Here is a 23,293-nt window from a genome sequence, read left to right on the forward strand (position 1 = left end):
TGATGTCATCCTTAGGCAGGTGGCCTTGAGTTGTATAAAAAAGCCAGCTGATGCTGGAGGTATCTTCTATTATCTTTTATTTCATTTCACTTGAAAATATTTCTAGCATAACAAGTTAGTTATAAAGTCTCACAGGTATGAAGTTGGTAGCTCATGTTTTCCTTGTGATGAATAAGCACTGACTGCAGAAGAGGAGGGCTTGTTCTGCATTCTAAAACCATGAATCTTTGTTTGCTCAGAAAATTTTGGGTGTTTATCATTATCTGATGGAAATTAGAGTTATCTTCTTACCAAGAGCAGTCGATTTGGCTTTACTGAATTAAAACAACAGAGCTTAGTATGTGTAAGGCAGTAGAAGGAAATACTAGGCAAACTAATAGCTTCTGCCTTGGTGTAGTCCCTAGAACAGAATTGGCAATTAAGTTTGGACAAAGAGCCAAACTGACAAATTTTGTTTTTTTTTTTTTTTCCTCTCTTACCAAAACAGTCCCAAAACAACGACGATTGTGAAAGAACCTCATTATGTGGTTATTATTTAATGTAATTTTATTTATGGAGTTGAGTCTTTAAGATGAGTTTAACATGATTTGCTCTCTAAGTAGCTCAGTAATATGATACATTGAGCTTCCATGTTCTAGAGATAACATTAAATTTTGGCTGGCTTCCAGATAGCCATTATACTCTGTTGGTTGATGCAATGTAGACCATGCGCTCCTCTCTGCCTCACTGTTGATGGCTAGAGCTTTATAATAATGTTTTAATTCCTCTTTCTCGTAAGGTTGCTAACATCATTCTCAATATAGAAATTGAAATGGGATCTGATTATAATGTTTTTTAAAGTCGAGGAAGGTTCTTTGTCATGAAATTTCATAAGCACTCATTACTAATTATACTAGCCTGGATGTTAACCTTTAGTTTTCAGGACTATATTAAAAATTCTGTAATTTAAGAAAATTGAATCTTTTTAAAAGAAAAATTGGCTGTCACCAGATGAAAAGGCAAAGAATCTAATAGTTGTTGTATTGAGAAGGCTGCTCTCCAGTCCTGAAGGAGTAGGTTCTAATGGCAGTGAAGGAGTGCCTCAGCAGTAGGATAGATGAGCTTATGAGAGAGAGAGAGAACGAGAACACGAACAAACGAACGTGCGCAGTCCAAGAGCAGAAGCTTCCATCTAACATTTATGTGGACTGTCACCAGAATCTGTAAAGGATGGGTCTTCCTATCTCAAATGATCCAGATTTGCAGTGGTTCTTCCCACTTCAAATGATCAAATCAAGAAAAATCCCTCACAGATGTGCCCAGCTGCTTGGATTTTTCAGTTGATTCAGTTGATGTAAACAAGTTGATAACCAAGATTAGTCAAGTCACTAACAACTTTATCTTGGTTGGATAATTTTTGAAGAAGTATGATAACCATAGCAGTTCATATTAAGATGGGCATGGTGGTATACACTTGTAATCCCAACATTGAAAATTAGGAGGGAGGGCAGAACAGTGGTGTGAGGAAGGCATGACATTAATAACCTGCCTCAAAAGTAAAGGTTTTATATGTATGACAGAGAAGGATCTCATGAAATAATGAGGTTGTCCATGCTAATAAAAAGACTATGCAAGTAGAAATGGGCAAAGCACATAAAGAAAATAAATAAATGTGGAATAATTTTTCTGATTTATCAGTAAGAAAAAGAATTGGAAGGCAACAGTGTTTGTCTCATCAAACATTAGCAACAAGAACACGTGCCTCAAGTAGTCAGCATATTGCCTCAGTTACTCCTCACAGTGTTTAAGTACATACTTTATCTAGTTACATTGTCAGGTGAATTACAGACTCAGATTTCAGTAGTGCAAGGCAGTGCTTCTCAACCTTCCTAATGCTGTGCTGTGCCCCTATAATATAGTTTCTCATGTATTTTTCCTATTGAAGTATTTTTGTTGCTACTTCATTTACTGCAACTTTGCTACTATTATGAATCATAATGCAAATATCTGATATGCAACCAATTTGGAAGTAGCCTTGACCCACAGATTGAGAAACACTGGTGTAAGGTCATGTGACCAGTAAAAGAACCAGGATTTAGGCTCTGTCTTAGTGTTCTATTTTTGTGAAAAGACACCATGACCAAGACAACTCTTATACAGAAAGAATTTGGGCTTACTTTTGGTTTCTGAGGGATAGTCATTATTATAACGGGAGCATTGCAGCAGATGGGAAGACATAGCGTGATACTGGAGCAGTAGCTGACACTACTTTGCATCCTCCATTGGCAGGCCTTCCAGTGGATGGGGTGGGACACTCAGCTTGGTATGTGCTTTTGAAATCTCAAAGCCCCACTACCAGTAGTACACCTCTTCAAACTAAGCCATTCCTTCTCCAACAAGGTCACACCTCAAGCACCTATCCTTCTAAAGAGTTCTTTGGGGACATTCTCGTTTAAACCACCAAAAGCTCCAATGTTCCACTGCTCTTTCTAAAAAAACAAAGTTTATTATAATGTGTGCACATGTACATATGATGTATTTGAGTGCAGGCATGTATGCCATGCTCAAGTGTGGAGGTCTGACAACTTTGTGGAGTTTTCCTTCTTCCAGAGATCAAACTCTGGTCTCCAGGCTTGCCTGGCAAGTGCCTTTAACCCAGTAGCCAGCCATCTTGCTGGCCCTGATCTTTAACTTTATAACTTTTGTTGCTCCTCTGATATTTTTTATAAAGAGTAGCCACTGTTAATAAGAGTATCTAAGAATTAACATTTTATACAATATTGGTTTCAGTGGTAGCTGTTTACCAGTCTAGTTAGCAGCATGAACCTAGGAGACCAAGGGCTAAAAATGAGGCGGACTCATGTCTCATACAATAGCCAACTTTATCCAGAGCATCAAATAATTTATCCTTCGAGGGTTAAGAATAACATAGTAAAGTATACAGTCACAAGAACAAGCCACGTGTGGCAAAAGCATGCTTTTCTGAAAAGGCATATGACTAACAACAGCTGATGTAAATCCCTCCTATATGTTACACCTGGGAGTAGCACAAAAACACATTCCAAGAGCAAGTCTGGGTTTTGAAGAAACTGATGTGATAGAACTCTTGTCTTGTGTTCTGGAGTTTTCTCACAAGCACTCAGAATTCTCACAGGACTCCATTCTTGGACTGTGTTCCAACAGATAGATATTTCTGCATGATGCTTGAATAATATGTTTGCAAGCTTTTAACATTTGCATATTCTTTGATTTTAGATTTCATCCTAAGAAAATCCTTACAATAAATAACATTAAAATATGAGTATAAAAGATTTACCTGAAATTGTTTAATTGTTGGCACAACTTTAAGAAATTGTGTCATATTTAGCCTGTATTCATATTAAATGAATACAGTAATGCTACTGATTCATGTAGGCAAAAGATTGCCTTTATGTGTCTGTACTATTAGTATGTTTAGTGCTGGATATTTCAAAGCATTATAATAAAGCTGAAACCACTCTTTGTTTTGCTCTAAGTTTATCTGACTTTCAGTCAAGATGTTAGATATCTTTTTGTTAAAACTTACTTAATCTCTGTCAACTCTTTCTTTGTGTGTAGTGTATGTATAAAAATGCCTTAGGAAAGAACCATGGAGAAGTATGTTAGACTACAGAAGATTGGAGAAGGTTCATTTGGAAAAGCTGTTCTTGTTAAATCTACAGATGACGGCAGACACTATGTTATCAAGGAAATTAACATCTCAAGAGTAAGTATGACTTTAGTTCAGTTACACAAGTAATAATCTGGTTATGATGGGACATTTTTACTACAGAGATTTGTGACCTAATGAGAAAGAGCTGTAATTCCACTGAGGACCACTAATTTCTGAGGGATCTGTGACATTTCAGATTTTTTTTATGATATGGGCCTGTACCAGTATGTAAACCTGTAAATTAATCTAGATTGGGCACCCTGAGAGAGTTTCACTTACAGATTCACTTCTTTCTTTTTTAACTTTCAGATCGAGTGTGTGCGTGCGTGTGTGCGTGCATGCGTGCGTGCGTGCGTGCGTGCGTGCGTGTGTGTGTGTGTGTGTGAGTGTACTGTATTAGTACATTTTTAACCACTCTCTTATTGGTGGACTTTCAAGTTTCTTATTAGTGTTTTTACTATTTTACTTTTTCTTCCCATTTAAGATGTCTGATAAAGAAAGGCAAGAATCAAGGAGAGAAGTTGCTGTGTTGGCAAACATGAAGCATCCAAATATTGTCCAATATAAAGAATCATTTGAAGGTCAGATCTATTTTGCAAACATTTAAAATAAGCACTAGGACACTTTCGAATATTTTCTTTGTAAGGAATTATTTTGTGAATGTATTTTTAGGAAAAAAAATGGTTTTTTGTGTTTGTGTTTTTTAATACATACACATGTAAGTAGCAGTTTGATTCTAGGACAGTGTTGACACCAAACTGTGCCCTTGTACCTTAATACTGACTCATTGTTATTAGTGATTACTTGAAAAGAAGCAGTAGAGTACAAAACTTTGGAGGGAAAAATTAACAATAATTAATCTTTTACTAATGGTAAGAAAATAGCCGGGCAGTGGTGGCGCACGCCTTTAATCCCAGCACTTGGGAGGCAGAGGCGGATTTCTGAGTTTGAGGCCAGCCTGGTCTACAGAGTGAGTTCCAGGACAGCCAGGGCTACACAGAGAAACCCTGTCTCAAAAAACCAAAAACAGAAAAAAAAAAAAGAAAAGAAAATATCCTCATTTTAAAAATAGTTTCCTTATTTTTGACAATTTCCTACATGTATAATATAATTTAATATAAGTATTAAATATATGGCAATTTCCTACATATATAATATAACTTAATCATATTTTACACACACACACCACTTGTTCTTCTAACACTCCCTCTTCCTACTGTCACATGCCCATCCCCGCCCCCTATCACTTTCAATAAGCCGCTGACTTAATCAGGGTTGCTTGCATGTGCACGGGTATAGGGTTATTTATTGAATCTTGGGCAGTTTACCAGTGATCATACCTTTGAAGAAAACTACCTCAGCAGCCAGTAACTGCCACTTCTTTTTCTAGGGGTGAGTCTTCATGTGCCCCTGCCTTGTCCATCCTAGAATATTAACAGGCTCTGTCTTCACCTAGAAATATTGGAATGATTCACAGGAGAGGCGTATTCTTTAAATGTGGCTTTGATGTATCTTTGTTCTGCTTCATTTTAAAGTATTACCTGTTCATTATAACGTTCAAAACGTATAGGCATGCATAACTGCAAGCTCTCAGTTCCTCTCATTTCCCCCTCACTTGAACTCCCTAGGAGTTAGCATGATTGACAGCCCACTGTTTATTCCTAGCTGTTTTCTGTGCCTACACAGCACATTCTGTGGTAGGCAAACAAAGTTCTTGTTTCTTCTTCCCCTGCTCTGTGACTCAACAAGTGTGGGAGTCTTTGCAGGAGCAAACAAGCATCTCCTACTGGATGGCAGCTCAAAGCCCTCTAATCCAGTTCACATCGGACACTGTATGCTTGTAGGTAGTGTCATGTTGCTCAGATTAGGGACAGTGCCTCACTCTGTCCCTCTTTCAAACCCAGCAGCAAGTCCAGACCTCTGAATTTCTGCCAACAAACTACAAATGGATTTTCCTATGACCTCCTTTAAGAGCTGATTAATTTGCTATAGCAGCTCACAGAACTCTAGGAGACACTGTACTTAAATTTATAATAAATGTGAAGCATACATATACACACACACACACACACATATGTCTTCTATAATGAACATACATACACACCTCAAACTGGTAGAAAACAGCAGTTAAAACCTGTGGGGGTGTTTTGGCTTCTAAACCGAGGTGGTAAAGAAAAGAGTGCTAGAACCGGGCGCACACCCTTAATCCCAGCACTTGGGAGGCAGAGGCAGGCGGATTTCTGAGTTCGAGGCCAGCCTGGTCTACAGAGTGAGTTCTAGGACAGCCAGGGCTATTCAGAAAAACCCTGTCTCGAAAAACCAAAAAAGAGAGAGAGAGAGAGAGAGAGAGAGAGAGAGAGAGAGAGAGAGAGAGAGAGAGAAGAGAAGAGAAGAGTGAAAAGAGTGCTAGAACTAGCCACTCAGTGTTTGTACTGAGTCTTCTGATTCACATCCCAGTCAGGGTTCCCTGTCGTGCCCTTAGTTATTCTCTGATGTGTCTTTGTCACTTGACTTGCCTGGTTTTTATTTCTTGTCTGAAGTTAAAACTGTTTCTGCTTAGAGTGGTTGCTTTGAGTTTTAGGGTTTTTTTTAAATCCTGTGAGCCTCTTAGGGATGATGGCGTTTTTGTGTATCTGTAGTCTTGTTCGAAGTAATCTGACAAACAAGTGGAAATAAGATAGTAGAAGGAATGCACATTCATTATGTATGTCTCTGTGTCTCTAATTGAAAATACTATTCTGTTAATTATATATCTGAATAAGTATTGACTGGATGTTTTCAAGACACCTGCAATATTAGTACTTGGGAGGTAGGAGCAGGAGGATTGTGAGTTTGAGGCCAGCCTCAACAAATGGAGACTTTGACAAGCATGCAGGCAGCAGATTGGTGGATGGGAGGAAAAGTGGGGGAGATTGGAAGGAAAGGAGAAATGATATTTTTTACCTCTAAATAGTAGGTATCTGGGTTGGTGTGCTGCATCCCCAACATTTCTCAAATGTTTGTGTTCTGTGTAACCTCCCATAGTCACAGCGCCCTCTTTCCCAGGCTCCAGTCCTGGAGATGGAACATGGAGCTTTACATGTTCTGAGCAAGCACTGGTACTAAGTTACATCCAGCTTTGATTCAGGATCTTGCCGTGTGACTCATAAGCCTCAAACATGTCGTTTGTCGTCTTCTGCCTCCTGGCACCACACTTAGCTTACAAAGCATAGATGGTTTGCTTTCAACTATCTTTGAAAGACCAGCATTCTTTTCTTGAAGTTAACTCTTGTTACTGCTCTTTGTTCCCTCCCAGAAATAGTCTAGCTTTTAATAATTATGTAAGTGATGACACACTATGTGCGACTTGTGGATTATATAGAGGTCTTTTCATAGTGTCATTTTTAAGGTTTATTTTTATTTTATGTGTGTGTTTGCTTCTATATTTAAATGTAAATGGTGCCTATTTGGTGCTCTTGGAGATCAGATCCCATGAAACTGGAGTTATCAATGATTGTGAGCCACCATGTTGGTGCTGGGTACCAAACTCAGGTCTCTGCAAGTGCTTAACCACACAGTCTTCTCTCCAGCACCATTTTACTTGTCATTTCTAGCATGTATATTTAGATTATCTTTTCATCCCAGTCATAGTCATACAGATTCTTAATTGGTGTAATCTAGGTAAGTTTCTTGTCCTAATGGTGTATTGCAGGCAGTGTATCACAAGAGCATATAAGAACCCTCAATAAGAATGCCACCACAAAGTGAGAGAAATGAGCGTTTCTAGAAATATAGCCATTGTGCATGTCATAAGCACATGAGAAGTAGGTGCACGACCCTTTTAATTGTGATAGCCTCCTTAGTCATTGTTCAGCAAATGGTACTCGTGATATTGACATATTGACTGTTCTTCTTTTGTGAAAAAAGGTTGGTGGTAAAAGGAATGATTGTTTTCTAGCCCTTTTCCCATGCATAAAGATATAAAGGTATAAAGAATAGGAAAGTGATTATGGCTCTGTACCATCTTCATGCTGTTAACAAATGTGCACAGTCTGTGTGTGTGTTTGTTTGCATAGAATAAAAAAAACCCCAAGGTTGGAGGTAGACACTGTCTATTTGAGGTTGAATTGTTAGAGTTCATTATAGCAGTTATTGTGTTTGTGTTTAGTGAACAATTAATTCAAGTGAATAGTTCAAAGATGAAAACTAGTGGTCATTTCAAATAGAAGATATGAGATCTGAAGAATTGCTGGGAAAACAGGATTTTATATATAGCTGTCAACGTCTAGTGCGTCTACAGGGTCTCAAGTGAGTATAGCAGGACAGAGGGTACACAGCCAAGTCAGCCAGCGCCCTCTTTATTCCAAGTTTCAGTATCTTTTATACAGAAGGCAGAAGAAAGATTTCCCACGATTTCTTGCTCTCACCAGGTGCTGTTTCCCTAACAATAGCTTATCTTGGTTCCAGGTGACCCAAACCTCCTTGCAGACTGAGAAATCTGTCTGCAGTCAACTCTTAACATGTGTTGCTTAATTAAACTATAAACAAAGTTACTTTCTCATAAGGAAAGGATGGTGAAGGTCGCTTCCTCAGGTTTGAAGCTTACTTGACAAAACATCAGGATTCCCTTAAGAGAAAGTATGCTTATTATTTGTCCCAGTATGCTGGGATTCTCAGATATCCTTAGTTGCCTAACAGTGAGCGAGCAAGCTGAGAGCAGTCTGCTCATGCCTTTTCTCTCCATATAACATTTAAGGAAATTGAACAAAAGTATATTATCCTGTATTTTATTTATACTCCCAAAATATTAAGGTCAGTAGTATGAACAATTCTCTACTCAGATGGTGTATTCCTGGTAGGAAACAGAGTTGCATAAAACTTAAGTCATTGTATAACCTGTACAGGCAGAGTACCTAGACTTTATGCCTGAACATTTGGAAGATAGTCTACTCTTTGTCTAGCTGATGCTTTTTAGCAAGACTTTAAGTAACTGTACTGTTGATGTAACATTTTTAAAATGGAATTTAATGTTTCTATTTTGTAGAAAATGGCTCTCTCTACATAGTAATGGATTACTGTGAAGGAGGTGATCTGTTTAAACGAATAAATGCTCAGAAAGGCACTTTGTTTCAAGAAGATCAGGTGGGTTGTCCTGGAGGAGCTTGATTCCTTGGTTACCAAGAAGCAACTTGCAGTGTGATTTTGTAAATATTCATTTGGTGGTGGGAGGGGGGTTGCATGGAGCAGGGGATAGAGTCTCACATAGCCCAGGCTGGCCTCCACTGTTTGCATGCTGAGACTGTAGACATGTGCCACCACATCCAGCTGAACATATTCATTTTTACCTCTGGATGCTAATTGTAATTGCTAGGGCAGGCTGGTATTAGATCTGATTTTTTAGTCACATCCAAATTAGCTACCATCTTTGTTTAGTTTCCTGTCTCATTTCCTACCAATAATATATTCTTGTATGTATAATATAAACGACATGTATATATATATATGTGTGTGCACGTGCTTATGCATATGTAACCTAATTATTCATTATAACTGGTTAATTATTCTGAGTCCTGTCAGTCTCACTTATTGCTGCCAGATCAGATCTTCCAGCAATATAGCCCTGCTAAATAACTCTAGTTCTGGAAGCCTTGTATTTGCCACTGTTTGAAATCCGATTTGCCTACTGAGGTCTCTAAAGTATGGCTCACCTTACATAAGCAGCCTCATTTTTAGATAATTTTTTGTAAATCTGTTGTCATTTATTTTAGCAGATATTTATGGAGTATGAATTTTCTGTTGTTGAGATCTGTATTTGTACGTCTACCTCCTACTCTTTGTTGTATTTTATCTTGATTATTTTTCTAACATCTTTCCTCAACTGTCTTATTACTTTTGTTATTTAAAGTTCAGTGCAGGTCCCAACTGTTGGAGGTTAGTTCCAGCAATCCAAGGAGATGTGGGGTTGGCAGCTAATGTAAAATAGGTACATAATCACACACACTTGATGGATAAAGCAAGGTTCCAACAACTTTAGGCCTTATATACTTTAATGAAATCCCCTATGCATGGAAAAAGGATCACAGTGCAATCAATTCTTAATCATGAGTTTCAGTTATACACAATAATTGCAAGGTTCATAGTTTTAAAAACAAGTTATTCAAAGTCTCATACCTGACTACTCAGTTTCCCATGTGGTTTCTTCCCACAGTATATCTGTGTTCTGAAGTAATAGTTTTTCTATTACAGATTAACAGAATTTAAGTAAGCCAAATATTTTAAACAGCCAGTTTGTCTTGTACTGGCAGGTAGCAGTTTTCAGTTACAAGAAAGGAGACAGATATCATCATATTATTCCTACATAGCACAACTCTTATTCATGTAACACAGTTACCATCGACCTATTCTTACATTGTTTTCATCGTAAAGTAAATGGATAGTCAACTAGAGAACTTCAGCTCAGAGATCTTTTACTTTTCCTAAGACAACAGAAAAAAAGAAGAATCTGTTCAATCTACAGGCTGCATAGCACTAAGTCCTCAAGTGCATATCAAAGCTCAACAGTACAGTTATAGTTGTAAGACCAGGACAATCAGACTTTACAATGGACACAGAAGCTCTAGCTTGACAATGGGCACTGAAATCCAATGACTCTGATTATTAGCCTTTGATCGTTAGCCTGTCTCCTGTAGGTGAAACTAGTGAGCCCTTAGTAACCTGGTTCAATTTGTTCTTGTTCTCTGACATTAGCAAACTGTTCATTTATTAACTATGAATATGTTCTTCATTTTTATGTTATGCCCTAGGTTTTCTGCTACAAAGTACCTGCAAAGCATCCTAACCTGATTTAATTCATTGCACATAAAAAGTACCTTGACCTAATCTTTTTAATTTAATCTTTAAATTTATAATTTGTCTCAAAAATCTTCAGTAAATCATTAATGTATCTGAGTGGCATTGCTTTTTGGGAAATCACCACTATTGTTATGCATTGAGATTGCATTGCTCAGTGGGCACTTAGAACCCCCAGGGATATTCACACAAAGCAGAAATCAAGGCGGCCATGCAGCAACAAGTGCAGTAGCAAGGAGGCTTCCAGAATAGGACCCCAGGGACTTTGCCTCTTTGAGGTATACTCACTGAGGCTTTGCTGAGCCCTGAATTGTTTTCTTCAGGCTCCAGTAGTGACCTCAGGTCCTCCTGTCGTGTGCCTACTGCCAGTCAACTCTTTACCTTTTTCAACTGATTTTCTTTAGTCTTTTTTTGTCTTTAAATCCTGCTGTATTTCTCTTTACCACCCAGTCTAGATTTGTTGTATGTTTTTATACAGGAGGATGGAGGGTGGTATTTGTTCTTTTAACTCTTTTTTTTTTGTTTGTTTTTAAAGATTTATTTATTTATTGTATGTATATTCTCAGTACACTGTCACTTTCTTCAGACACACCAGAAGAAGGTGTCAGATGCTGTTACAGATGGTTGTGAGCTACCATATGGTTTCAGGGAATTGAATTCAGGACCTCTGGAAGAGCAGTCAGTGCTCTTAACTGCTGAGCTATCTCTCCAGCCCTGTTCTTTTAACTCTTACGACTAGACACTTTTACTTACTCAATAGATAAGGAATCTAAGAGAGCTTAAGTAACTTACCCAAATCATATAGCAGGTTTTGAACCTACTTGTATTTAACTTGGCTTTAAAATACCTTTAGGCTCCATTATCTGGTGGCTGAGTTGGCTCTGTTGTATCTTTAAGACTAGAATTACTAAGTTACTTGCTTATCTCTCCAACAGCCTTTATAGCCCCAGTTGAGCCCTCTATCTTTGTTTGTAAATGAGGTAGCATTACAGCATAGTTGAGTCTATTTGATTGCAAATAACTTATACTTGCTCTGTTACTATAGTGGGAAAGTTGAGGTAGGAGACCATATGGCTGGTAAGCCTAAATTGTGTATTCTCTGCCCCCTATCTCTTTATCTTTTTGTTGTTGTTGTTTTGTTTTTTTGAAACAGGTATTTTTTGTGTAGCCCTAACTGTCCTGGGGCTCACTCTGTAGACCAGGCTGGCCTCAAACTCAGAGATTCACCTGCCTGTCTCCTGAAGGCTAGGGTGAAAGGTGTGCGCCACCAGTGACCAGTCTCTCTTACTCTTTTCAGAATCAATTTGGTAACCCCTAATTTAGGAGCTCTTTGAGTAACTTTGTAAAGCTAATTCCTGCACATATCTGTGCATTGATATATTTTTATCAAAATAACAGGTATGAAAAACTGGTTAACAGAAGAAGTCTGTAAAGTGATGCGATGTGGGCTCCTCCTGTCTCCCAGTTTTCACAGCAGTTGGACTGCACTTAGCCGCCTCCTTGTCTGTGCATCTCTGTGACCTCCCTGGTTGTTGCTGTACATACGTCCTTCCTGAGATACACACTTCATTGCAGCTATCTGTGGTCTCTACCACTCTATGTACTCTTAAAGTCATTGTTTTTCTACTCAGAATGCCTTAGTCACTATGGAAAAGCAATTCGAGTTTGAGAATTAGCAACCTGTCAATTACATTTAAACATTTTCTCAAATTTTTATTACATGTGACTATATAGTTTGCTATGAAGGTGTTTTAAATTTTATGTAGCAAAGTTACCTTGAGACTTTGGAGAGGAGGTTATTTTCTGTGTTCTGTTTTAAAAATCGTGTGTCAGTTAAAAGTTATTAAAAATCGACCTATATTTTATTTTATCACTATGCATTTAAAATACTGTCTAATTAGAATTATTTGGTCTGAAGAGTGAGGTAGAAATTAAGTTGCTTTACTTCTAAATGATAATTTCATAAAGTGTTTACATGTGGTAAGTGTGGTTAGAGATATTTGATAGATAAATTCTAAATTTCTATCCTGATAATTTTCCTTTTGTAACTTCTATGTATATTGAAAAAGTATTGAAAAAGGATAAGCTTAACAAACTTACCTACCTACTACCAGTTAGAAAGTATGTTATTTTTATTCATTTTTCAGATTTCTTTCCATACTTATTTTGCTGTATGTGGCACTTTTTAGTATATGTTATAACCATTTCTGTTGTCAGTTGGCTTGAATATCTACTAGTGTTAGTTTCTGCAGAGTAATAAGAAATTGTAGCTTAAATGCTTTTAATCTAATGTTTTTCTCTAGATTTTGGACTGGTTTGTTCAGATATGTTTGGCTCTGAAGCATGTACATGATAGAAAAATTCTTCACCGAGACATAAAGTCACAGGTATGTTCACTATAGCCTTTTTTGTTGTTGTTGCACAGGACTCGAAGTTTTGCTCATTGTTGGCCTGAAACTTGATAGCCCAGGCTGGCTCCAGACTCTCAGCATCCTGAGTGTGGGGATTACAGGAGTGAGCCTCCATGCCAGGCAGTAACGTGCGTGTGACTAAACCCAGCAGCTGTTGTCCTTGGATTGTGCCTACTCACTCAGGGACTCCATGTCCCCCTGAGTCTCCACACAGCTCCCCCACTGATTCTGCCCTGTTCACTCAGGTGCCCAAGGATCCCATGTCCCCACACAGCTCTCCCAGTTACTCTCCCATGCCCCTCTTTCTAGTTGACTCTTTGGCCATGACAGAATAAATCAAAGAAATGGATGTATGGAAGCTAAGCTTTTTGAAATTTTGCATGTCTGTGGTTGACTTATTTTCCTTTCTCTAATTAATGGTAATTTGGATATAAATTTCTGGATAGGAAATTGTTTTTCTATAGAATTAGAAGATAAGATTCATTTGGTTTTTTGATATTAAAGAATTGAATTAAGACCTTTTAAATCATTATGATTGACGATCAATTTTTCTGAAAGATTCAGTGTGTGTTCATCATGCTATGCCTTGTGTGGGAGAATGTGTGTATCCTCTGGGGAAGTTCTGGAGACCTTCCTTGTCTCTGGATTTTCTTTTAAATGGATTTTGGTACACTGCTTTAAATGTCTTTTTTATTCTTGCATGTTGTTCTCATTGTTTTCCTTATTGAATATTAAATGAATTATTTTCTCTAACTATGTCTGCACATCTTTCTTTTGCATTTTTATTCTTAATAGAGCCAGGATCCCACCCAGAGCATGCTATGAAAGTACTCTGTCTTGAATCTTTTATCTCCAGCCCCAAACCCCTGTGTCTGTAAGCTAGTGCTTGTCTCGTCCTCCGTAATTGCTTAAAGAAAAGTAATGGGATTTATCTATATTTATTCATAATTGTTTCATTCATGTTTTGTCTCTTTATTTACTACTTTGTTCCCCCTCCACACATTGATATTTTCCTTCTGTAGCACATACTAGTCTTGAATTCTTCTATTCTTGCTTGAACCTCTGGAGTTCAAGGATTTCAGACTCATTGCCATGTTTAAGCATGTTTACAGTTAATGTTCTGTCATTGCCATCTTATCAGTTTTTATTTGTTTGAGTGTCTCTCTCTGCAGACCAGACTGGTCTTGAATTTGCATCTTCCTCCTTAGTGTTGGGATTATAGGCATGCACTGCCATCCCAGGCTGATGAGTTGTATTTGTAGTGAATTCTCACATCAGTCATGATTTCATTAGCTTATTATTATTATTACTATTATTATTATATTTCTTTATGTCTAGCTGAATTTTTTCCCAGGTTGTTTTGTGGGAAAAGTTTTCTTTTCAAACCACATGCCTATGTGCATTATTCCATGCTGGGACTCAAGCTTCCGCCCAGCCTGTGCTTTGCACTCGCTGTGTTTCACTCCAGTCCTCTCAGTTCCCAGAAAGGGTAGACAGATAAGTGCAGTTATGTCACAGCCCTCCCTGTTGTGTCTGTCCTTTGCCTTCCTAGGCCTGCAGGTGGCTGTGCGGTGTAGTAGTCCCAGGGTGCATGGAGAAGAGCTATCTGGGACCTTCATGTTTCATCTTTCCTACATCCCTCCCCATCTTCTGCCGCCAAATTCTGTTTTTCTTCATTTTACTAATTCTAGTCAACCCTATGTCATCTTCGCATTAATCATGTGCCTGATGCAAGTCTCATGACTGATAGGGAATTTCATTCCTGTTACCCATTACATTCTTGCTTTTTACTCTTTCATAGAGTGTAGAAATCTGAAAAAAGATTGGCTTTTATTCTTTGCTAGGAATATGTTAATCCTTCACCATGTATATGATAGACGCCAGCAGCACTGAAGCACTGTGTTTATACAGAAAATAAAGTTGAATAGACAGCTTAAACTGGAAGGGTGTTTCAGGCCCCTTGTTGGAGGCTCTTAAGGTTAATCTGTTATATTTAAGCCAGTTAGAATTTTTAAACAGGTTTTGATGGGGTGCAGTTCTAAGTAAAAAGTTTAATTATAATAGAATTTACATATTATAGAATTTACTATTTAAAGTATACAGGGACTGGCAAGATAGCTCATTGGATAGACATATTTGCTGCTAAGCTTGATTAACGAGTCAGTCCCTGGGACCCACACTGTACAGGAACAGAACTGACCCATAAGTTGTCCTCTGACTTTCAGACAGATGCCATAACACACACACACACACACACACACACACACACACACACACACACACACACACCCTAAGAAGTATATAGTTTACTCACTTTACTATTTATACAGAATTGTGAAAGCATTGTAATTTCCAGACTACTTTTCTCTTCAAAGAAGAAATGCCCATGCCTAGTCACACCTCTTCCTTGTCCATGCAGCCTTAGCAGCCCTGATCTTCTTTCTGTCTGGATGTCTGTGTTTGGGACGTTTTAGTAAGCTGTTAGTATGTGCTTTCAGTTATTTAAAGCTGGATTATTTGCTGGGTCTGGTATTCCACACCTTTAATTCTAGGATTCAAGAGGCAAAGGCAGCTGAATCTCTGAGGTCCAGGCCAGCCTGGTCTACATAGTAAGTTCCAAGCCAGCTAAGGCTATATAGTTTGACTCTGTCTCAAAATTAACAATGAAGTGGATTATTTGTCCCTTTGGAGTTGGATATTAAGACAGTGTCTCCCATAGACTGGCATGGCCTTGAACCTTACATATAGCTAAGGGTGGTCTGAATTTTAGATTTCTTTCCTTTTTCCCCCGTTCTTTTTTTCACCATGTGGATCCCAAGAGTTGTACTCAGGTTGTTGTCAGACTTGGGCAGCAGGCACAACCAGCTGAGCCATGTCATTGGCCTTATGTTTATTTTATTGACAATGTTGTATGATACACAAAAATATTTAGGTTTAACAAAGCCTAATTTTTCTTTCCTTCTTTAGTTTTTTTGATGTCTAAGAAACCATTGCCTGACTCAATAGCATGACAATTTATTCCTGATTTTAGAATTTTTCTAGTTTTAGTTCATATATCTTATAATCCATTTTGAGTTAATTTTTACATATAGTGAGGTAAGTAGGAGGATACATTAATTCTTTTTCATGGGGATATCGTTATTCTACCATAATTTTTAATTGAATTAATTTTTCTGAAAAAACAATGTTGTCTAATAGAAGTAACTGGACTGAAACAATATTTCTGTTTGTTTATTCTTTCTTTCTTTGTTTTATAGAACATATTTCTAACCAAAGATGGGACAGTGCAGCTTGGAGATTTTGGAATTGCTCGAGTTCTCAATAGGTAACAACAGCTTTAAGCTTTGTTCTTATTTAATGTCCTCAGTGAAACTGAATCTGTTGTAGTGTATATGTAATAACTTATAATATCTCTGTCTTAAGTTCTTTAACAATTTTATTGTTCTAGCACTGTAGAGCTGGCTCGAACGTGCATAGGGACTCCATACTACTTGTCACCTGAAATCTGTGAAAACAAGCCTTATAACAATAAAAGGTATTTAAAGTGATGCTCAACACAGGACCTGTTTGTTTACCCTTTCTGTCACACTCTGCCTTGACAATACCACTGCAAAATCAGTCACATATAGTAAGCATGTATAGCTTTAGATTTTTAGTATATGACGAGAGAATTGTAAAAACACTTCCTCTCATTGAAAGAACTCAAGAAAGAATCATCACTTTATGGTTTCTTCTAGTTAGGAAGAGAATAGTTACTCCCTGTGGTCCTTCTCTTTGTCATAGTCACTGCCTACAGAACTACAGCTAATTGTATAGAATGCGTGCTAGATTTTCAATAAAGAAATGAAATTCAGAGAAAGAGAGAGACAAAGAGAGGGAGGGAAGGAGGGAGGGAAGGAGGGAGGGAGGGAGGAAGAGAGAGAGAGACACACACACACACCACACCGAGACCCATCAATTTCTTTGAAATGCTACAGCCACCCACCTTAGATGTAAGCTGCTAGTGGATTATGTGACCTGTTGTTGAACTCCAGTGACCTTTCCGCCTTTCCAAGGGGAAGCTCAGAACCAAGAAACACTGTTTAGTTTGCTGTCATACTTGATTGTAGTAAATTATTTTTTTCATTTTGTAATACTTTTTAAATTGAGTAAAGCTTGTTGAATTTTGCAAAATAAAAATAAATGGAATGGATTTTTATAGTATTTCTTTTAAATACTAAATTTCTCCAATGATGTTTCAAAGTAATTGTTTAGGCAACCCTTACTTTTCTAATTTAAAATAGCTGCTTTTATTATGTAGTTTGAAATTTAAAGGTAAAAAATACTTTATAGAGCACATATGTCCCCCCCCAAGTTTTTTTTATATTATTTGTTTACTTTAAATTATTAAATAAATAAATATATTCTGGTAGTAAGAGGAAATTTCTCACTTTTGTCTTTGCAGTGACATTTGGGCCTTGGGCTGTGTCCTTTATGAGTTGTGTACACTTAAACATGCAGTAAGTCTAAGTTGTGATGCTTTTAAAGTTGTGGTGTCTTTCAGATAACTCACACTAGAGGTTTGATTTTCTGAAGTTCAATGTTAAACTAGTTTAGTGTTATTATATATTTGCTATTGTTATATTTTGTGCTTTTTTACAAATATTTTTCTAATGCTACAAACTACAAACATCTCATTTTTTTCACATAAATTCATTTACTGTGAATTTGTATTTTACCCTAATTTAGCAGATTCTTTTAAAACACCTATAGTTAGTAGGATGTGATAGAAATGCCTGTAATCCCAGCACTTGGGAGACTGAGGGCAGAAGAAATGCAGGCCCAGGGCCAATCTATGCCTCATAGCAAGATTCTATGTGAAAAACAAAATTAAATTAAAAGCATTGAAATTCTTTGAGTTTGTTGCTGGAAGTTATTTAAAGAATATCATTTTCTGTGACAACCAGAGTTATTTTTATTAAAAAATAAACTGCCAGTATAGACAAAAAAAAAACAATAAAATTATGTGTTGTTGTTGGGAGTGCTGCATTGCTGTTGCTTGATAATGTGGGAGTGTGCACATGTGCTATGTGTGTGAGGTTGACAGTCCCCAAGGTGGTCCAAGGTCAATGTCTGGAGGCTTTCCTTGATTGCTCTTCATCTTTATTGTTTGAGACAGGTTCACAGAACCTTTTTGTGAACTTTAGGGATCCATCTGCCTTTATCCACATCCTACCCCCTGGAGAGTACAGAAGCAGCCATCTTTTACAAAGTGTGTTCTATGGTTCTGAACTCACATCCCTGTGTTTACACAGCCACACTTTACCAATTGAATATCTTCTCAGCCTCTTATCAAGTCATTCTGTCACATTAAGTACTCATATTATTTACAATTTCACAATTTCAAATGTTCTATGAGAGCTTAACATTTATTTAGGAGGGCTTTTTTTTCATAACTGACATCACTGGTGCCTAACTTATCTTAGGCATTTTGTTTTCATATATCAATGTTAATACAACTGTCCTATTATTTTAGCAGAAATATCAAAGCTAATTATTTTTCTATTATGAATTTTATAATCTTATTTGTGTAATCATTGCACACAGTTATGGATTCCTAATGACATTTTCATCATAATGACATACATATATAATCTCAGCCATTGAGAAACAGAAATACGGGGATTACTACAAGATTTTTTACTAGTTTGGTCTTCAAATTGAGTTCAGGTCCACATAGGCCTACACAGGCCTCTAAAACATAGACATTTTATCCAAGTAGAGTATGATTTCCCTTGACCATACTCACCCTCCCCGTACCTCCGTTTTCCTTCTTCCCCATCCATCTAGTCCTCAAACTTTTTCCAGTTTTATATTAGCCTCTCTCTCTCTCTGTGTCTCTCTCTCTTTCTCTCTCCCCTCTCCCTCTCCCTCTTCTTCTCTCTCTCTCCCTCCCACCTTCTCTCTCTCTCTCTCTCTCTCTCTCTCTGTGTGTGTGTGTGTGTGTGTGTGCGTGTGTAAGAGAAAGACAGAAATCCTACGTTGTGCTTACGGAAAAATTATAATATTTTTCTTTTGAGTGTGGCTTACTTAACAATCTGCACTTATATGCATTTTCTTTCAAATTATATAATTTCCATATATCTGAATGAAATGCATTGTGTATTTGTATATATTGTTTTAAATATAACTTATGCTTTAAGAATACCATACATCTGTGTAGTATATTTTGATCGTGTCTGCTCCCCACTCCTTCCTATGACTCCTCCAAAATTCTCTTCTGGATTCCCCTCCCAACTTCAGGCCCTCTTATTTTCTTTTCATTTTAAATAACTTTTAAGTCCAATTAGTGCTGCTTTAGTACATAGTTATGAGGCCATTCACTGGAGTTTCACTGACCTACCACAGGGACATAGCCCTATAGAAAACTGTCTTCCAGCAGCCACCAACTGTCAGTGCTTCTTCAGCTAGGCTGGGGCTTTGTGATCTCCTCCCTATGTATGCATATTCTATCCATTCATCTGTTGACATACACTAAGACTAATTCCAGAGTTTCACTTTTGATGAACAAGTATCCCTGTAATATGCCTAAGTAGATTCTTTGGGGTATATTCCTAGGGGTATTATTGCTAAATTATATGTTAGTTGCATTTCTAATTTTTTGAGGAAACTGTATGTGATACCTTTGGAGGCTGGACTTAATTTACATTTCTACCAGTAGCATATGAGAGTTCCCAGCCTTTAACAGCATTGGTTGTTTTCTTACTGATAGCCATTCTGACCAGGAATGAAATCCCAGTACACTTTTGATTTGCGTTTCCCTGGTGGCCAATAGTATCAAACATTTTTTATGTGTTTAGTGCCATTGGTACATACTCTTTTGAGAACTGTTGGTTCATTTTATTTTCCCATTTCATGAAGTGTTCAGATTTAAACTGTCCCACCTGTGTATTCTTTTTATTTCAGTTACAGTTTATTTCATGTTTAATCCTAAAACACACACCTTCCTATTAATACTGCTCCCCCCCCCCATTGGATTGATGATTCTTTAGGAAGCTTCACCTCCTGCATAAAGATAATGATGGACATGGCCTGAGAATAGAGTACTTAGGCATTATCTTAGGTCTTTACTTATTTTGCCCAACCAAATGTTTTTCTCTCAGTAGTTTATTTTTTTTCTTCTAGTTGTTAGCACAGAGGTGGAGGAAGCCAGGTCTTAGATGAAGACTACTAGGTTGCATAACTTTTATCATCTTGATTATTGTTACATCTTGTAAAAGCTTTATAATATTTATACCTTACCTCTTGGCGTGTTGCATAAACAATTAGATCTTCCAGAAAGTTATATTATTTTACTTTTTTGAAGGCAATCTTTTAAAATTATGGGTAATTAAGTAAAGTTTACAGAAAGTATACTAAATGTATCACTTAGGAGAGGGCTGTATTTCTATTCTGTATTAATGGAAAAAGAGCTATCGCTCAGTACTGATATTCCCCATTCCAGTTTCCATCTGTTTATATATGTGCATTTTTTTCTGGATTTTAGTTTGAAGCTGGAAACATGAAAAACCTGGTACTGAAGATAATATCTGGGTCCTTTCCCCCCGTGTCTCTGCATTATTCCTATGATCTCCGCAGCTTGCTCTCTCAGTTATTTAAGAGGAATCCTAGGGATAGACCATCAGTCAACTCCATATTGGAGAAAGGTTTTCTAGCTAAACGAATCGAAAAGTTCCTCTCACCTCAGGTATGTGTCATGTTACCCCTCAAGTTACACAGTAAGGTTCTGGTACCTAACACAAGGGCTGTGTGATCACCACAGAGCCTAGGCTAAGATGTCCTCCTCAGCCTGCATTGGTGGTGTCCTTTCCTTTCCCACTTTTTATAGCTGAAGTTATTAAACCTTTTTGTGCTTCACGTTCCTTACCTCTGACCTGTAAGCTGTGAGCTCAGAGATATACCAATATTGCAGGATGGTTGAGAGAATTAAATGATAATGTAATACAGTGCTCTCTGTCTAGTGCATACCTGCTCAGAGTCTTTGATAGGCATCATCAACATAGTTGATTACGCTCGGTAAATATATTGGCAACACTTACATGATTATGGTTGTCTTTGACAAAGCAAACTATGGTTATATGGCCATATATAAGTACATATACTATATTGCTGTATCTCCTAATTGTTCAACTATAGGTGCAAAACAAATATTTGTGGAGATAATTTATTTGGCAGGTTTTATAAAAAAAAATTGTCAGATCAAATGCCATCAGTTACTCAAATGTGATCACCTAAAATTGGAATTATTTGACTTTTCATGTTTATGGTGGCCTATATTAATTTAATCCACATTGAATTCTTTTGTGAATAAGATACATAGCAAAAGCATACCCATATTGCTTATATGTGCTTCTGGTTTACAGAACATTCCTGAGAACAAATGCTATTCAGAAAACAAGAGATGTTCATTTAGCTAACTAAACTTTGGAAGTCAAAGGTTACTTGTTTAAAACATGGCAACAATCTGTGAAATGTGGTGTTTTACAAGATTTCTTTGTTAGAAATAATTCTTTCAAAGGCTGTTTAGATGTAGTGTACTGTTATTTTTTTGGCATCAACCAGATAAGAAACAAAGGCTTTATTTAATCTTGTTGAAGCTACCTCCTCCTTGCCAGTGTAGTTACAGCATAGTCTCAAGACTAAAACACTGCAATTCACCTTCCTAGCAATGAAAGGGAAAGTATTAAAGCCCCAGTTACGAAACATAATGTGCAAAAGGCGGGCAGATTATGATTAACAATAAGTAGAGTATCTAATAACATGTGCTTGGTATACTTCAACTTCCTTACTGGTATTTAAGCACCACTTGGATTTACAAAATCTTGCATTTTGTTCCTAAGTGAGGTGCTTTATACTATAACATGTGAACTATTGCTTCTAATATCACTGTAATGATCTATATTGCACAAATTTATGTTTTTTCTTTCACCATGTAGCCCAGCCTTTTAAGCCTATGATCCTTCTGTCTCATTCTTGTGAATTTCTGGATGACAAGACAACTTTTATTTTCAAAACAGTAGTTCTTTTAATGCCGTTAGCCAAAATTAGTAGAGCCCAGTACTTATCCGTGTACACCCTAATATCAGTTTCCTGCATGGGGCTTCACAAATGAGGGGGATGCTTTGACTCCTTACAAGTACAGTCTCTGTCTATTATAGCTGTCTGTGAGGAGGAATGTCTGCCATATCTGAATAGTCCAACACACAGCTCTTGGTCACCTGTTGAACACTTGGAATGTGACTAATGGGACTAAAGAACTAAGTTTTAAGCTTTCAATGATAAGTAAGCTTTTAATTCAGATAGCCACATACTGGTAAAGGACAAAATTCCCATGGGATTCCAGTATCTTCTTGAGTTCTATACATTCCATCTCTCAATTTATATAAACATTTACATAGAACAGAAAGATCCATATTTGAAGAACTGAAGAAATTACATTGAGGGCACGTTGGAGATCATAAAATACCCATTGACCAGGCCTAGAATACTACAGTCCTATAATCTCAGCTGCTTGGGAAGTCTTGAGGCCAGAAAGATCCCGCATTTAAGGCAAGCCTAGACAATTTAAGGAGTTCCTATCTCAAGTGGGATTGGTAGACTGTGAAGAGTACCCGGGATCTAGGTTATTGATAGAGTATGTCCCTGAGCGTCTGGAGCCCTGGAGTCAGGAGTTTCACAGGACACAGAACAGATCCCTCTGTTTTTCTAAAAAAAAAAAACGGGGAAAATGCCCGTGTTCAGAAGAGAACACATTCTCACATATGTGCCCTGAGTTGTCTTTGAACCAGACTTCTGCTCATGTTTGTCTTCTACAACACTAGTTCTCAAATACAAAACACACAGCCTCCTAGAGGAATTTGCTGGGTTCACTCACAACCTTCTCTGCCTCAGTGAGTAAGGCAGAGCCAGAGAATTAGTGTATAGTTACAGGATTGATGGTGTTGGTTTGAGACTTTGAGTACTCCTGCCATAGGGGACCTTCAATAGGGAAAATAATCTTCTCAGGTTGGAGATTTGTGCATATTGGGTGTCTTGTCTACTGTTGAACATTCTTTCTACTGGGCTCTATACTTCTCTGGAAAAAGTGAGAAAACTCACTTAGCATTATTCTCCAACAATAAGATAAAAATAAGCTCAGATTGAGTAAAATCTTTGTTTGATATCATAATTTGATATCATACTGGAAAAATCTAGGTGAAAGAAAATTATTTGTAGAAAGTATAAATACTTGTTTCACAAAATATAAATGCTGAAGAGTGAGTAATGGAATATTTATAATGTTAAAAGAGACAGACACTGTGAAGGTATTTATCCAATGACATGTTTGCAGTTGAGTGTCACTCAT

General features: G+C 37.3%; 1 protein-coding gene across 11 annotated transcripts in view; it reads left to right on the top strand.

Annotated features, from left to right (window-relative positions):
- The window catches only part of Nek1 (NIMA related kinase 1), a 115,643-nt gene that overhangs the window by 2,779 nt on the left and 89,571 nt on the right, over positions 1–23,293 (top strand). For all 11 annotated transcript variants that reach the window (XM_076914180.1, XM_076914181.1, XM_076914173.1 and 8 more), the window contains exons 2-9: positions 3,577–3,724; positions 4,155–4,251; positions 8,694–8,791; positions 12,802–12,885; positions 16,167–16,234; positions 16,358–16,444; positions 17,354–17,408; positions 20,435–20,635. In XM_076914180.1, the coding sequence (XP_076770295.1) occupies positions 3,608–3,724; positions 4,155–4,251; positions 8,694–8,791; positions 12,802–12,885; positions 16,167–16,234; positions 16,358–16,444; positions 17,354–17,408; positions 20,435–20,635 (807 nt within the window). In that variant the 5' untranslated portion in view covers positions 3,577–3,607. The remainder of the gene's footprint in view (positions 1–3,576; positions 3,725–4,154; positions 4,252–8,693; positions 8,792–12,801; positions 12,886–16,166; positions 16,235–16,357; positions 16,445–17,353; positions 17,409–20,434; positions 20,636–23,293) is intronic.

The sequence above is a fragment of the Arvicanthis niloticus genome, chromosome 16, assembly GCF_011762505.2.
Source record: "Arvicanthis niloticus isolate mArvNil1 chromosome 16, mArvNil1.pat.X, whole genome shotgun sequence".
Lineage (NCBI taxonomy): Eukaryota > Metazoa > Chordata > Mammalia > Rodentia > Muridae > Arvicanthis > Arvicanthis niloticus.